Consider the following 18,283-nt stretch of genomic DNA (forward strand, 5'->3'; position numbering starts at 1 on the left):
CGTCTACTGGGAAGTTCTCCAGGAACTCCTGGGCCACGGACGGTCATTCTCGTCTACTGGGAAGTTCTCTAGGAACTCCTGGACCACGGACGACCATTCACGCTCCCCAACACAGCCTCCTTCAAACTCATAAGTCCTATAGTTAACCTTGGCTAAAACCGAACAGTTAACTCGGACTTAGAGGGCATAATGTACAATATGATATCAGGGTCGAGCGGTTGCGATATATCTTATTAAAGATATAAAATAATCAAAGGATAATCAAGAATATCTATTTAAAGATATTTAGTAACTAACCAGATTTTCAGGTAAGTCTGTTTATATTATATTATGTTTATATTTTATTCTGTTTATATTTTATTAGACTTATACCAGTTTAAGGCCCATGAGACAAATTATAAATAGAGAGTCAGGGCCACAAGCCAGGTAACTTCGAATCATCTTTCAATCATACTTCATTCACATTCAACTCATATTCTCAAATACTCAAATAGTGAAAACCCTTCACTAAATATTCAATCAAGAGCCAAGACTCTTCAATACACGCCTGACCTGGGCATAAGAACCCAGATCAAGCATCGGAAAGCAGGAAAGCCACGTCAGAAAAGGTTAAAATATTTACCGAAACACATTCTTTTATTAAAATTAATCTGATTTATTAAAAATATGGAGAACTAAAACATTACTTAAAAATTTAAGCAGTTTAAGAATGATTATATCAAAAACATAAAAGAAATATATCTATTTTAAAATTCATGCATATAAATTTAGAAAAACAGTGAGTATAGTTTTTCTTTTTATTATTGTCTTGTTCTTGTAAAAGTATCTCTTACTGTAAAAGGTAATAACATTGAGAAGAATAAGTTGTCTCTATTCATATTTTTACTTCGATTTTCTTAAATGGAAATCTTCATTGTCAAAATCCTTCTTTTAATTATATAGTTTTTGTTTCTGATTCAGATTTGAGATTGACTTGAAAAAGATAAACATGACTGAGAATACATCATCATGAAGGTAGTTTATTTGGATAAGAATTTGTGTTTTTTCTTTTTTCTAATAATTTAATAATAATAATAATAATAGATAGATAGATAGATGTCAATGTCGAAAAGACCACATCAAGATTTTCTTGCCATGTTTTCCGCAGGCGCAGAAAATTCCAAAACAGTAGAAAGACGACAGAGATAAAACCAAAATAGAGAATAAGAAAAAGAAGAGAGGGAAGAAAATAGAGAGAGAGAGAGAGAGATAAATGGGGTTGGCGCAGATTGAGGAAGAGTGAGTGTATATGGGTGGTGTGGGAGCAACACTCTTTCGTGGATGGCATTCTTCGTTTCTTCCATCGATGCAATTCTATTAACGCTCAAATTCACCTTCACAACAACAAAAACAACTACAACAAGAATGCCAACAACGTTACCAACATTGTCTTCCTGAGAGACATTTACGTTCAAACATCTTCCTTCAACCTTCTCTCAAAGCCCCCAAACGCTCCCACTTCAAATCTTCCTTCATGGATCGTAACAAAAAGGTCCCTTTAAAAAAAAATCACTTTTTTCTTCTGTGGGTTGTGAAAGATCATGCCTTTTTGTAGCTTTTCTGAGCAATGGGTGTCGTTCAAGTTTCAATCTTATTCCAATCCGTATTTTCAATTTTTGTTTTTGATTTGCTTTTGCGTTCATTTTTATTTTAACAATTGGTATTTGTAAATCATGGCAAAGAGTTATGTTTGGCGGCACATAGAATCTGGTTTAAGTTTTGTCTGGGAATATGCAAAAGGATAGAGTACCAGAGAGGTTTGATTTTATAGGTTGGAATTGATTTCATTTGGTGCTTCTTTTGATTATGAATCAAACAATTAGAAACTAAAGAGGTAGCATTTGGCAATTATTAAGTTAGCCTGATAATGGGTAACTTGTTCGGAATCCAAGTTATATTTTTTATACTGTATCTGTGATTTACATCTATTACCTTAGAGCTTGTAGTTGGTTGAAAGACAAGAAGACAAGAACACGAATTAATTTATAGTACTCAAATCAAATAATATTTTCATGCTATTTGTCTGTCTCTAAATACTGATTCATCAAACAGGGAACAGGGGAGGCAGAGTTTTTTACTGAGTATGGAGAGGCAAGTAGGTATGACATCCTAGAAGTGATTGGAAAAGGGAGTTACGGTGTTGTGTGTTCTGCTGTTGACAGTCATAATGGGGAAAAAGTTGCAATAAAGAAAATCAATGATGTTTTTGAGCATGTGTCTGATGCCACACGGATCCTAAGAGAAATAAAACTCCTTCGTTTGCTTCGACATCCTGATATAGTTGAGATAAAGCACATAATGCTTCCTCCCTCACGACGAGAGTTCAGGGATGTCTATGTTGTGTTTGAGTTGATGGAGTCTGACCTTCATCAAGTGATTAAGGCAAACGATGATCTTAGCCCTGAGCACTATCAATTTTTCTTGTACCAACTTCTTAGAGGCCTCAAATTTATACACACAGGTATACTTGTGATTAAGTACTTAACCTTTTCAAATAGTGATATTGAACCCAAACAATTGTTTTCTTACAGCAAATGTGTTTCATCGTGATTTGAAGCCAAAAAATATTCTAGCTAACGCTGATTGCAAACTAAAAATATGTGATTTCGGACTTGCTCGAGTTTCATTTAATGAGGCTCCATCAGCTATATTCTGGACAGTAAGTATTCTTGGAAATTGATTCACTTGTTATTTTTGTTCTGCTTCTGCCTTCTAAGATTTTCAGCTGAAAAGTGCAATCAAATTTATGGTTTCTGTTTCAGAATCATCCTTCTAAACATTTTTGCTGACTAATTTTCCGTACTCTTATTAAGGACTATGTTGCAACCCGGTGGTATCGTGCACCTGAACTATGCGGCTCTTTTTTCTCAAAAGTAAGCTTCTTGTATTCTTTCTACCTTTTTCTGTAGTTTGTGACATGTATGTTATGGCTCCAAATCTGTTTGTGCTTAATTATATGATATAGTTTAATTCTCTTGCTATACCTTTCATTTTTGAAAATTAGCTTGATCTGCATATATAGTAGTACTCCCCCACATGAAAATACTTCTTCTTGAATTTAGAGTTGATTTGTTTATATCAATTATTATATATGTGATATGTACATGTCATTCTGTTCTAGTTGCTTCTTCATTATCCTTTTGCAAAGATTTGAATTTGTGTACGAAATATGAAATTGAAGAATACTTAAAACATATTGATATACGTGTGTAATTTTATATCCTTGCCTTTTGCAGTATACTCCCGCAATTGATATTTGGAGCATTGGATGCATATTTGCAGAAATGCTCACTGGGAAGCCATTGTTTCCAGGAAAAAATGTAGTGCACCAATTGGATCTCATAACAGACCTGCTTGGCACTCCTCCTACTGAAACCATTTCTAAGGTCAGTTTATTCAAAAACCTATTCTCCATTTTTTAACATCAATAGGCAAACTTGTAACATGCTGGACTGCAGAGACTACTCAAGGTCTGAGAGGTCTAAAACAAACTTGTAACATGCTAATGGTATTAGTTATAAGCTTCTGATTTTCCTGTTTTAAAACATCCATGTCTGTTCTAATGGTTACTTTATTTCCTATTGCTTGTCCTCATGTTAGTGATTTTTAATCTTAATTTCACAGATTCGAAATGAGAAGGCTAGAAGGTACCTTGGTAGCATGAGGAAAAAACAACCTATTCCATTCACCAAAAAATTTCCAAATGTAGATCCTTTGGGCCTTCGTTTGCTGGAGCGATTACTTGCATTTGATCCTAAAGATCGTCCAGCAGCTGAAGAGGTTGATCTTCGGTTACCTAGATAGCTACCAAAGAGGAAATTTCGTTTAATTATGCACATAATTTCCCAAGTTCCTTACTTCTTCTTGGTTATGCCTGTGATTGCAGGCACTAAGTGACCCTTATTTCAATGGTTTGGCAAATGTGGACCGTGAACCATCCACTCAACCTATTTCAAAGCTGGAGTTTGAGTTTGAGAGGAGAAAATTGACCAAAGATGATGTTAGAGAGTTGATTTATCGAGAGGTATGGCCACACATTTCAATGGCTTGATTCATTTTATAATTTATTGTCTTCTCTTTTTTGGCTTGGTAATAATGACTTTTACATTTGTACCAAACAGATTTTAGAGTATCATCCCCAGATGCTCCAAGAATATCTTCGCGGTGGAGAACAAACTAGCTTCATGTATCCAAGGTAGGGGGCATTTTGTCCCCCTCTAACTCGATTTGTTTTTGAAATTTCTGATAGTGTTATCATATTATAGTTTTTTAACAAACTATCCCCTAAATGTCAAGTAGTTCTTGTCGTGATTTGGAACTTTTCTCGTATTGTTCATAATTCAAGTAGTTTTTCCTGATTTATAATATGTTCATGCTTCATCTTCCCAGTTCTATCAAAATCAATTCTCCTCAACTTTAAACCAAACTGGTACTTAGCAGAACTTCTACCTTAATGATTATTAGTCTGGTTTTCACATTTCATGGATTGTACTTGATGGTCTGAAAAGCAGAATGTACCATTTAGAATGAATCCAATCCTCCATCCTTCAACAGCCTATGCATTTGAAAGTAATGGCTTCATGTATATGTGAAAGCTGATGAGACTGCTAGACATGTATGTCCTTTGCTAAAGGAGAGAAGATATTGAACCGACTTTTATGACCCCTTACAGTTATTGTTGCTGCACTGCACCAAAGTTCTGTTAGAAATTTTCTGCACAATTTCTTATATAGAGCTATAGCCTCCACTAGCAAAACATTTAACTTCCATGTTTATGATTCTTGCACCTGATTTGGCATGCATGTATAGTTTTTGTTGATTAATCTTGAGAAGCAACTGATGGTTTCTTGTCCTTTATTTTTTCTGCATATCTCAGAACTGTGTGATGTTGGACCTTTAAAATCACTGCTTTCTTGGGATTTTAATCCGTAATTGTGTGTTATCTTGTTGCAGTGGGGTTGATCGATTCAAGCGACAGTTTGCTCATCTTGAGGAGCATTCTGGCAAAGGTGAACGAGGCACTCCATTGTTGAGGCACCATGCCTCCTTGCCTAGGTAAGTCTTTGTTAAACTTGACAAACCTGTTCAAGTACTTGATTTGCACACTTGCACACTAACAATCTTGTTCTTTTGGAGATTTATTTTATCTATATTTTTTATTACCATCATTGGTTCAAAATTATAATCTAGGGTAGTATTTATCATTACAATGTTTGTAGATGAAACTGTAGTTATGCCTACAAAACTGTCTCTGACATTACCTTTTACAATGTTTGTGGATGAGACTGGTAGTTATGCCTACAAAACTGTCTCTGACATTATCTTTACAATATTTATAGATGAGACTGGTAGTTATGCCTACAAAACTGTTCCTGACATTATCTTTACAATGTTTGTAAATTGACTGTTTCAATTTACTTTTTCCAGAGAGCGAGTTCCAGCTCCCAAGGATGAAAATAATCAAAATGATGATGGTGAAAATCCAACTGCAGCAGTTGATGAGACAGATTCTGGAAATCCAGATGCACAAAACGGACACTCCAAGCCAAACTGCAGTGCACGTAGCCTGTTGAAGAGTGCCAGCATTAGTGGTTCAAAGTGTATAGATGTGAAAAAAAGTAATGATCAAGAGGTACATAACTCTCCTCTCAGATTCTGTCCTTGCATTGCGTGAAATGAAATCCAATACCAATATTTCTCTATTCTTCACTGATACCAATCTTTGAAGTTTCAAACCCTTTAAAAAAAAGTTTTGAAAATCCAATGCAACTATATATAAGACTTAAAAATGTAGAGTATATAAACATAGAAACATTGCCTTTAGTGAATCAAAAACACAAAGATTCATACTACTCCAAGTTGTATGTACACGGTAGGAAACAATTCATAATGACTATGATTTTTATTTGATCCACCTTTTGTATGTGTGCATCATGGCCAATAATTGTTTATGATTTCTTGTTCTACCAAAGATATAGCATACCCAATTGCCTTCACTTGATCTATGTTGATTTTTGATGTTTTACTCTTTGAGTACATTTCTCCTTTAGTTATGTTGATCCTATTTCTTCAATATAGGAGGAGCCACTTACAGAGGTGAGTGATGAGACTCTGGATGAGTTGACAAAGGTTGCTTCCCTGCATACTTGATTCATGATTCTGATCTAACTTTCCAATGTTCCTCCCTTTACAAAAGAGAAAATGAATTGTTGCACAGAAACCCTTCACATTTTTTTGGGGTGTAGAAGTTAACTGTAGGATTTTGTTGTATTTAAGTATCATTTTTTTACATCTGCAAGAAGTCATGTCAGTATATATTTGTGTAATAGTACTTATTATTGCAGCACAATGTATTATAGTACTTATTGGAGCATGTAGGGATTGTACCAATCACCTTAATTCTTCTTTTATACCAGAATTTGGTCTTGCTTTTGCATAGAATTTAAAAATGATACTATAGTTTGATATGTTCTAATTAAAATGTCAACCAAGTTTATTATGTTTGGATTGTTTACATATTTTGATATATTCTAATTAAAATGTCAATCTAAAACATTGTTTAATAAGTTCAAACAAATTAATGCCATTGGATTCAAATGATATATAGTTTAATAATATAATTTATTTGCTTTTATTTTTATCAAAATATTATATTCTTTTAAATTTTTTATTGAAAAGATAAATTATATAGTTTTGTGTTATTTCAAATTTTTTTAAATTAAATAATGGAGTATTATTTTTTTATAATGTTATTCTTTCTATTTTGAAAATTATTAATAAATGTAATATGTAATCGCATTGTCTTATTATTGTATTTTCTAGGTTTTTTTTAATGATACTTTACCTTAATTTTACTTTAAGGTAAAGATTAATATTGTATAAATATGATAAACATAACAATAATTTTAAATTTAATTAATTTTAATCTCCTGTATATATAAATATTCAAAATTTATATATCATAATGTATTAAAGTTTAAAATTACGATAAATTTTAATTTCTATCAAAGTTTATAAACGAAAAATGTTTATACTGTTTGTTTTCATTTTTTATATTTATGTATTTATATATTTATACTATTTTCTTTAACATCATTCAAGTATTCTTTAAAGAGCAAAGTCATGATAAAACTAAACTTTGAGTACAAAAATAAACGATACTTTATATAAAACAACACTAACAATTTTATCTAAATATATTTGAAATTATAGTGTCTGATGTTTTTTATGTTAAGTATCATCTTATTTTCTTCTATTACCAAATTTTAAAATATCTTAATATATTATTATTGATTTTCTTTTACTACGTGAAGTTTAAACATGGATTTAAAATAAGAAATAAAACGTTAAATTCACACTAGAAATCATTAGATATCAAATAGATGGATAGTTTTGTTTTCAGTAAAATAGAATAACATGGTCAATATACTTAAGAAATTTAAATATGTAAATAATATCATTTAATCATTTTTATTTTTATTAAAAGATTATTTTCTTTTAAAGTTTTTATTGAAAAGATAAATTGTATAGTTTTGTGTTATTTTATAATTTTTTAATGTTATTCTTTCTATTTTGAAAATTATAAATAATTTTGTAATATGTAATCGCATTGTCTTTTTATTATATTTTCTAGTTTTTTTTTTTATGATACATTACCTAGTTTTACTTTAAGGTAGAGATTAATACGATAAAAAAATAATAAAAGTAACAATAATTTTAAATTCCATAAACTTTAATCTTTTGTGTGTGTGTGTATATATATATATATGAAGAGCTGTTGCAAATCATACTTACTTCTCGTTATTAATGTCTCTTAAGTTTAGTTTGAATTGAAAGATAAATTTAAAAAATTGAAAATAAAAAGCAAAGAAATTTTGGAAGTGAAATCCTTTGGAACAAGAGAAAGATTATAAAAGATGACGAAGAGAAATAAAAAAGAGATATGAAATATTATATAAAATAATAAAAAATAAAAGATGTAGTTTATTATTTTTTATTAGTATAATTATACTATTAATTATTATTATTTCATTATCAAAATATAAATTTGTTATTATTAATTGTTATATTTAATTTTATTAATTTTTTTGTATTATTATTATATCATGTATAGACTTTTTCTACTTTATTTTATATATACAAGGAAAATTTGTAAGGAAAAACTATGGCATCAGTATTATTATTATATTTATTGGTATATTGATACCTAAGTATTTAATTAAATTTAGATTTAATGTAATAGATTGATAACAAAATGTAATGTACATCTACTACTTATAATAATGAGTAGAATATTAAAATAAACTCATAAAATAGAATGGTTATGAAATATTTAATTGTTCATCGCTTGAACATGAAATAAATATTATGACTGTGAATGAGTTTACGTAACACTTCCTCCATCCTTTTTGGCAAAATTTTGTGGTTATTCTATGCCGTTGAACATTTTTTTTATTATACAGATAACTATGAAATTAAAATTATCAAATACATTTCTTAATTCATGTACAGAAACCTTAAACATTAAATAAAATGAGACGAATTGAGTATCACTTTCCAAATATGAATTTATTAGGTAAGTTATATAAATTTATTATTTAAGTTATTTTGTATTTTCATTTAATGTAAGCATACTTGAAGTTGAAACACTCTATCTATCTCTAAGACAAAAAAAAAGTCACTGATCATATCCCTTTTTAGTACTTAATTAGGATCTTATTCCAATATGTACAAAAGTTTCAAATCATTATTTAGGCTGTATTTAATTTAAAAGAAAAGATTTGGGAGAGAGTGAATGGATGAAATTGAGAAGATTTGAGAGTGAATTAATTGTTGTTTATTTGTCTTTATTTTAAAAGAAAGATTTGGGAGAATATTTGAAAGGTTATTAATTGTTGCTTATTTGAGTGGATTTGGAGGTGAGTGAAGCTGGATTTGAAAGTAAAGGTTGTGAGAATTGATGTAGAATTTATTAAGTGTGACAGATAAAAATAATGTTTTAATGGGTAGAAATTGAAAATTACTAAAATACTCTCAATAAAAATAATATAAAATGATAATTGTTAATATTATATATAATTATAAAAATTAATATAAAAAAAATAATTATTAAAATTTCATTATTATTATTATTATTATTATTCTTATTATTGTTGTTATTATTATTATTATTATTAATATTACTATTTTATTATATTATTATTAATAACATTAATGTATGAATTTTTCAATTTAGTTAGAACTGATACTTCTTTATTAGAATTCAATCTACCATATTATGCAGTATATATTTTTCAAAATAAATATAAGAAGAATATATAGTTTTATAGGGATAAAATTGGTTTTTTAGATAAATAGAGAAGATAGAATTAAGCACCAATCCTGCAAATCCACTCCTTTCTTTCCTTTTAAATGCCTTAAAGTGAATACACATAAAATCAAAAATCCATATGTGCAAACAATACACAACATTAAAAATCTAAAGAGTAAAGTCATGATAAAACTAAATTTGAAGTCCAAAAATAAATAATACTTTATATAAAAAAACACTAACAGTAATTTCTAAACATATTTGGTGTAATTTTCTTTTTAATGTTAAGTATGATCTTATTTTCTTGTATTACCAAATTTTAAAATGTCTTAATATAGTATTATTGATTTTATTTTACTAACTGAAGTTTAAACATGGATATATAGTAAGAAATAAAACGTAAAATTCACACTAGAAATCATTAGAAATCAAATTGTTGGATTGTTTTATTCACTTTTCCAGTAAAATAGAATAACATGATCAATATACTTAGAAATTTAAATATGTAAATAATTTAATTTAATCATTTTTATTTTAGCTAAAATATTATATATTTTTTTAAGTTTTTATTGAAAAAATAAATTATATAGTTGTGTTATTTTACAAGTTTTAAATTAAATATTGGATTATCATTTTAATAGTTCTAAACACTAATTCGTATATTTAATAAAACGAGATTAGTTAACCTAAAAAAAAAAGAAACATATAAACTATCATTACACTTATCCAAAATATAACTAAAACTAAATTTTTATATACAAAAGTTTAAAACTAAGATAATGTATTATTAGAGAGTAGATTCTTCAAAAGAAAACAAAGATAAATTGTCTAGCCAAATTATCTATACTTTTGTACCCTCATCACTAAAAACATGTTCCTTTGTAACATTGTTATCTACTCGCCAATCAGGTGATTCATTACAAAAGAGAGATAAACAAATATACAAACAAAAACAGAACAATAAGCTAATATTACAAATAGTCAATCATATAATTCTAAAATTAGCATATAACAAATTTTACTATTAAACCAAGCAAAAACCTAAGCATTTTGATAAAGTCTAGACTTGACCATTCAGATACATATATTGTTATCAAGCTATGACAGATTGTGCAGTTGTGGTGACCTCTATTGTTTAGAGTCATTGTCAATGTGTTTCACCCTACCACACATAAAGTTAGTCTGTTAACGTCTTAGGCCAAGGGAAAGCCCCTAAACTAGGACCTCATGTTACTCTCACCACATGTCCCACCCTTCTCTACTTAAGATGAATGATCATTAGAGTGTTATGATAGTCCCTAATACTGAGCTCCTACAACAATACATACACTACTTGAAACACTAAACAAGAACTTCCCCTTGAAATTCTCTTCACATCATACTTAACCATATACGTAGTCCTTTTTACAACTCAAAATATAAATAGATTATGCAAAACAAGCATTAAAGTATTAAGACAACTCAAACTCAACAAGAAACACATGAAAGAAAATGTTAGTCATAACTTGAAACAAGACGCCCAACGCCTAGTTCTAGTGCCCAACGAGAATCATCTCTTGCCCAATGAATGGAAAAGCATAAAATTTTCTTTCCCCAGTAAAGAATCTTGCCCAGCCACTACAAAATGCATATTTCCACTGGATGTTAACTCGCATAATGATCATAAGCTTGCCCATTGAATACAAAAACAATGAGTTTTCTTTGCCTAACGAGTATATGTTCGCTTAGCTAGCTTGCATAATTATGTAGAGCAACAGTTCTGCATAATTATGACCTGTCAAACTCAAAATACCTAGTTCAAGACACCTCCTAGATGCACAAATAACTAAATTAATATCTTCGATACTAGAATTGATTCAAAAACACGTTTATAACTAAAATTGAGTACCAATTTGGTTATTTGGTCATGGAGTCAGACTCATTATATCAAACCCACCCTTCAAAAGCTCACCACTCAAATTCTATACATTTTTAATTAGATTTTGGTGAACTAAGTGTCTAAACAAGTTCTAAATGGCCTAAAAACAGACCCCACACATCAAGTTTCTCCCAAAAACCACTCCTTTAGAAATTCATCTATCAAAACCCCTAATTAGACCAAAAATTAGCCCAAAGATCTCCCATTTTTACTACATCAATTCATCATCAGTTTTCTATTGAATTGTACTCCAAATAGCAACATTAATTTATCCAAACAAGAACAAATCATCCATAAACATTGATAACAATATTAAAAAAAAAACACACATAACTCAACAAAAAATCCATCCAACCACATACAAATTTCACACCTAATCAACATATAACACATATTTATACTTATTAACACAATTTAAAGTAATTATTAGCTCCCCTTACCTATTAAGAGCTCACACCACTCTAAGAAACTCACATAGCACCTACAACTTTAACAAGCCTGTTTGTTCCTACAAAAAGTCGAATCAGAGTATGCTATAAAAACCACTTATCGACAAAGAACCTTAAGAAAATATTAGAAGACAAATGTGACAAGATTGAACTTGCATGTGTTTTAAAATAGCTAAACCAATGAAAATGAGTAGAAACTAACTTACTCTTTAAAGAAAACCGATCAGATGAAATTGAAAATCTTACCATCGTGATTATATAGTCACTCTCTAATTTTTCAAATAAATAATAGGGTGGTTAAAATACTAAGAGATAGGATAAAGAGAACTCACATGATAAGTTTTAGAAAAATAACATATGTTTTGAATAATATATGCGCTAATCAATTTTTATTTATATTATTAAATTTTAATATTAAAATAATCTAATCTCATTATTTAAAACATCTCTAATATTCTATTTTTAGGTTTTTACAAAATTTAATCTCCTATATATAAATAAATAAACAGCTAACCTAATGCCTAGTTTTCAGTATTAGTGTTGCATAAGTTTATGTTTGGAATGAAAGATAAATTTAAAAGATTAAAAATAAGAAAAAAGAAAATTTAGAGGTGAAATCGTTTGAACAAGGAAAATATTATAAAAGATGAAGAGAAATAAAAAAAGATATGAAATATTATATAAAAAATAAAAAACAAAAAATGAATTTTATTCTTTTTTATTAGTATTATTATGATCATTAATTATTATTATTATTTCTTTTATCAAAATATAAATCTGTTTATATTACTATTATTAATTGTAATCTTAAATTTTATTAAATTTTTTTGTATTATTACTCTTTCTACTTTAGTATCTATATATATATACGAGGAAGGAAAATGTATAAGGGAAGAGATATGACATCAGCTTTAACCTAATTGTTTCCAATTTGGTGCTCCCCTGTTATCCATTGCTCGAAACAAATAGCGGCTAGGGTTTTTCTTCTTCTTTTGTTATAAATCCTTTCTCATAGAGTCCCCTTTCCATGAAGTTCCCAATCTTTTCCACTCTACTCCTGTTTTCCTTTCTAAGCAGATGGAGATCTGAATTTGTCATTCTTTAAGCGTCTCTTGTCGTGAAGGTTGAGTGCTTCCTTGATCTAATTCAGATAAATCACGTTAGGATTTTTCTATTATAGTTCGAGAAAGCATTCAAATTCACGACAAGTGACCACACAAGAATATGTCAATCGAATTACTTACGCCACTTTCATGAGGGGTTGTCAACATAGCCAGATCACAGTCTATTCAAAGGTAGAGTTGCAGACGACGGTTAGTATTCTGAAATGGTTTTCAAAGGAATTTTTCATAATCTTTTGATCTATAATACTCTAGTTTATGGCTTTTTCATTGCTGATAATTTACTAAAAGCTATTGGTTTTGTAAATGAAATGATATTGAATCGTCACGGACCGACAAAGTTCCGGCAGGGGACTTAATGTCGGATCTGGTGTGAATAGCATGTCGATAGCCGGAATGTTATCGATCCGGAAGGTTAATCTTAATTTGGGATTGGGCTTTCACTGATCCATCCGTACAGCAACTATCCCTATTCGGAGAGGAAGAAAGGGAACAGAGGTTAACTTTTCTGATAGGACTTGTACTTTTTAATCTCTTTGCTAGATTTGGCTGTCATATGATGTTTCAACATATTTCTAAACTTTATATTTTAGAAATTGTTTCAAATTTTAAACTTTAAGAAATTGGTCGGATTTCAGTGATGTAGTTTACTTGATTATAAATATTATAATAATCTAATTTGATTATTTCTATTTCTTGAATATAGGAGGAATAAAGTTGCTTCCTTTCCTTGCATAATATATTCATGATTTTGATCTAACTTTCTAATGTTCCTCCTTTTGCAAAAGAAAGAGAGAATAGTTGTAGTATCAATCACCTTAATTCTTCTTTTATAGCATTGGATCTTGTTTTTTATGTTTTAAAGATGTCAAATTGATGTATATTGTCTATATTCTCATCTTTAAGGCTGTGTTCATTTCTGCGGAAAATAGTGTTCATGCGATTTTAAGAACGATGAATTGAAATGTTAACCGTGTTCGTTTATGTTAATTGTCGAACAAATGAAAGCGAGTAAAAGCGGGATTATGAGAAATCTCATATATGTCCATATTACACTCATGTTGTCAGAATTCATAATTTCCTGTGAAACAAAGTTTCCATATAATATAATGTGATTTTCATCTTTTATAATAATAATAATTATAATAATAATTATAATAATAATAATAATAATAATTATAATAATAATAATAATAATAACTAGGGGTATTTTGGTAATCTTTAATTTATATCAATTAAACAAATTTTTTAAAACTGTCACATCAATCAAATCCACTCTCAATTACATTCAAATCCATTCAAGTAAACACAAAAAAAATTACCCTCAAATCCTCTCAAATCCATTCAATCACTCTCCCCCAAATCATCTCCCTCACTCAAGTGAACACACCCTAATGGAAATGTAAAATATTTTTCATAAGTCTTTAAAGTTATTGTTTTGATTTGAATTAAATATAGTTTTAGTTAATGAAATTTTATATGAAATTGAAATTTCTTTATATTTTAAATTTTGATAGTTTATTATTCAAACTTGAAAAATGAAAATATATACTTTTTCTAATTGAAATCAGTTAAATTTTTTGACTTGTCAACTACTTTGTTTTTTTGGTTGTTTTATCGTTTTATTGTTTTGCTTGATTAAGAAGAAGTTTAAATAAATTAACGTGATTAGATTGAAATATGTACATATTCATTTTCAAAAGTTAGGTATAAAAATGTATTAAAATTTGGAATAAATCAATTTTGTATCGAAGTTAACAAACAAAAAATATTTATCCTATTTTCATTTTCTATATATATGTTAATCCCATTTGGAATATTAATAGCTAAATATTTAATTAAATTTAGATTCAATGTATTATATTGATATCAAAATGTAATGTTGATAATAATGAGTTGAATATTTAAATAACTCAAATAAAATAAAATTACTTGAAATAATTAATTTATAGACTTATAAATGTTCGATTAATCAAGACTTACTGTTATTTAGTGGTTATAATTATCACCTGAACACGAGATAAATATTATAACTGTGAAATAATTTACATAACAATTCCTCCAATCTTTTTAATGACTAAATTTTGTAGTTATTCTATGAATATGCTAATGAAATATTGATTTTTATTATTATATAAATAATTATTTATGAAATTAAAAATATTAAATACATTTCGTAATTCAAATTAGAATCATTAAATAAAATGAGACGAATTCAGTATTACTCTGTTATTATGAATTTATTAATTAAATCCTTATTTTATAAATCAAAGATAATTTTTATATGATCTTTTCTTTAACATCATTAAAGAAAAAGTTATGATAAAAGATGTATATTATTATTTTTTAATAGTACTATTATGATTATTAATTATACTATTATTTCATTATCAAAATATAAATTTGTTTATATTATTATTAATTGTAATATTTAATCTTATTAATTTTTTGTATTATTGTTATATCATATATAGACTTTTTCTATTTTATCTATCTATATATACAAGGAAGGAAAATTTAAAAGGGAAAAAATATGACATCAGATTTGACCTAATTTTTTGGGTACACCTCTGTTATCCATTGCTGGAAACAGATAGCGGCTAGGGTTTGTCTCTGTTGTTGCATTCTATTTTCTTCTTCTGTGGAAAATCCTTTCAAACTGAGTCCCCTTTCCATTATGCTCACAATCTTCTCCACGCTACTTCTATGTTCCTGGAGATGAAGGGAATTAGCCCTGCATTTGTCATTCTTAAAGCATCACTTTGTCATGAAGGTTGAGTGCTTTCTTGACCTAATTCAGATAAATCACGTTAGGATTTTTGTATTACTTCAAGAAAGCATTCAACATTCATGAGAAGTGATTCCAGAAGGATATATATATCAACCGAATTGCTTACGCTACTTTCATAAAGGGTTGTCAACAAAGCCTGATCACACTCTAGTCAAAGGTAGAGTTGCAAAGGAGGGTTATGGTTTGTATTCTGAAATTATTTCTAAGAGAATTTTTCATAACCTTTTGATCTATGATACTCTACTTTATGGCTTTTTCATTGCTGATAATTTACAGGAAATGCAGAGGAGTATGGTTTCAGAGATAGTGATGCATAATTGAAATCAACAACCAGATAGCTGATCTGTATGGTAGTAATGTTTTTAATGTATTGCTGTGTTTTACATCTATTACCATAGAACTTGTTGTAGGTTAAATGACAAGATCTATGTTATTTTTCGCTCTGCATAATTGTTTGGGATGGTGATAACTTTTTTGACAACGGGACATGTGTCATCATTTTATTGGTCTATTTGAATTTACATTTGAAAAATATTTAAAATGAATCAATCATAAACTATAACATATGCATTATAAAAAAGTGTTGTTAAAAGAAGTTTTTCCAATTGTTTGTGTTACTTCAAGTACTTGGTTTATGTTTTTAACGTAGTTTCCACTTTTTTTCAAACCACAGTTTCAAAAGTAGAGAGATAGCTACAAGAACAAAGATATTGAAATATATTTGGAGCATGGAAACTACAACTAATCATTAACATCACATTCAAATGGAAGAGGATGCATATATAACTTTGCAAAATGTTTCTTTAACCATTTTTTTGCCATTAAATTTTTCTAATTCTGAAGTCATATTTCTTATTCTCTAATTTAAATTGGATTACAGAAGCTTAAATTTATCATCTTTTTTCGAGAGAATCGGTCAATATGATCTAATCTTATTGAATCAAATCTAAAACAATTTAAATGTAAAATAAAGGTTTAAATAACTTAACCAAGGACGATTCCTTCCTTAAACCTAATGCTTAAAAAAGTATCCAGTTTACTTTTTATGATTCAATTATGTTCAACATACTTCTAAACTTTAGAAATTGTTTTAATTTGAGTGATTTAATTATTATATTATATTATCATATGCAAGAAGTCATGTTAGTGTATATATTTGTGTAATAGTACTTATTATTGCATCATAATATATTACAGTACTTATTGGAGTAAGTAAGAATCCTGCAAATCATCTATTTTTTTTCATTAGCACAGTTTTTAATAGATTCATAATTTGGTTTCAGGAAACTGAATTTGTAATATCTTTTGAAATGTTTTTATAAAAATTAAAATTAGAAACTTGTTTGTCAAGAAAATGAATTATGTGAATGGTTTGGATTTTTAACTTACAGAAATTTATTTTTATTTTTTACTTTTAAATCTTTTCCACTCTTTCTCTTCTTTTATTTCTCTTTTACCTATCAGCCGAAGCCCCCTCTCCCCTTTAAAGAAAAAGTTATGATAAAATATGTATATTATTATTTTTTATTAGTACTATTATGATTATTAATTATCAAAACATAAATTTGTTCATATTATTATTATTATTAATTGTAATATTTAATCTTATTAATTTTTTTGTATTATTTTTATATCATGTATAGAGTTTTTCTACTTTATCTATATATGTGTGAGGAAGGAAAATTTAAAAGGGAAAAAAAATATGACATCAGATTTGACCTAATTTATTCCACTTTGGTACTCCCCTGTTATCTATTGCTGGAAACAAATAGCGGCTAGGGTTTCTCTCTGTTGTTGCATTCCCAAGTTTTCTTCTTTTTGGCCAAATCCTTTCTCACAGAGTCCCCTTTTCATGATGTTCACAATCTTCTGTTTTCGTTTTCTAAGCAGATGGAGATTAAGAGAATTAGCCCTGAATTTGTCATTCTTTAAGCGTCACTTGTCATGAAAGTTGAGTGCTTTCTTGACCTAATTTAGATAAATCACGTTAGGATTTTTGTATTAGGTTAACAAAGCATTCAAATTCATGATAAATGATTACAGAGGAATATGTCAACCGAATTACTTACGCCACTTTAGTAAAGGGTTGTCAACAAAGCCTGATCACAGTCTATTAGTTGCAGACGACGGTTATGGTTTGTATTCTAAAATTATTGCTAAGAGAATTTTTCATAATCTTTTGATCTATAATATATAGTCTAGTTTATGGCTTTTTCATTGCTGATAATTTACCAGAAGCTATTCATTTTGTAAATGAAATGATATTGAACTGTCTCGGACCGACAAGGTGGCGGCAGAGGATTTACTGTCGGATATGGTGTAAATACCATGCCGATAGCCGGAATGTGATCGATACGCTTTAGAAGAACCTTAATCAAAATAAAGGTTAATCTTAAGTTGGGATTGAGCCTTCAGCGATTGTTGGAAGTCCCAAGTCTCATGTTGATTAGAGATAAGGCCATTTATTTAAGCTTAAACTTCTAACATGGTATCAGAGCTATGATTGGAGCCTATCCTAACGATTTCTTCTGTTATCGTTAGACAGGTTGTTCCACCCCACTACAAGAAATATTGCATTTATATACAGATATTTATATACGGATTTTAATCCGTATGTAATTTAAATATTACATACGGATTTTATATACGGATTTT

General features: G+C 28.6%; 1 protein-coding gene and 2 long non-coding RNA genes across 3 annotated transcripts in view; all 3 read left to right on the forward strand.

Moving 5' to 3' along the window:
- Nucleotides 1-1,177: 1,177 nt before the first annotated feature.
- LOC106770577 (mitogen-activated protein kinase 9) lies at nt 1,178-6,477 on the forward strand. The gene is made up of 11 exons (XM_014656379.2): nt 1,178-1,531; nt 2,092-2,500; nt 2,571-2,698; nt 2,853-2,912; nt 3,276-3,425; nt 3,664-3,819; nt 3,926-4,063; nt 4,161-4,234; nt 4,993-5,094; nt 5,467-5,671; nt 6,118-6,477. Exons 1-11 carry the CDS (start codon nt 1,514-1,516, stop codon nt 6,187-6,189), a joined length of 1,512 nt encoding a protein of 503 aa, XP_014511865.1. The 5' UTR covers nt 1,178-1,513; the 3' UTR covers nt 6,190-6,477.
- An 8,878-nt stretch (nt 6,478-15,355) lies between these two features.
- LOC111242060 lies at nt 15,356-16,067 on the forward strand. The gene is made up of 2 exons (XR_002668666.1): nt 15,356-15,785; nt 15,905-16,067. It is a non-coding gene; the product is annotated as an uncharacterized LOC111242060 (long non-coding RNA).
- Nucleotides 16,068-17,750: 1,683 nt separating this feature from the next.
- Nucleotides 17,751-18,283, forward strand: part of LOC111242062 — a 6,888-nt gene continuing 6,355 nt past the window's right edge. Inside the window, exon 1 of the long non-coding RNA XR_002668668.1 lies at nt 17,751-17,763. This is a non-coding gene — a long non-coding RNA (uncharacterized LOC111242062). The remainder of the gene's footprint in view (nt 17,764-18,283) is intronic.

The sequence above is a fragment of the Vigna radiata genome, chromosome 1, assembly GCF_000741045.1.
Source record: "Vigna radiata var. radiata cultivar VC1973A chromosome 1, Vradiata_ver6, whole genome shotgun sequence".
In the NCBI taxonomy this organism is placed as follows: domain Eukaryota; kingdom Viridiplantae; phylum Streptophyta; class Magnoliopsida; order Fabales; family Fabaceae; genus Vigna; species Vigna radiata.

Bases quoted from the DNA above. Each gene is read 5' to 3' on its own strand.
- LOC106770577 (XM_014656379.2), top strand. The intron at 3,820-3,925 runs GTTGATCTTCGG...CTGTGATTGCAG, and splicing joins ATCGTCCAGCAGCTGAAGAG to GCACTAAGTGACCCTTATTT. The intron at 4,064-4,160 runs GTATGGCCACAC...TGTACCAAACAG, and splicing joins GAGAGTTGATTTATCGAGAG to ATTTTAGAGTATCATCCCCA.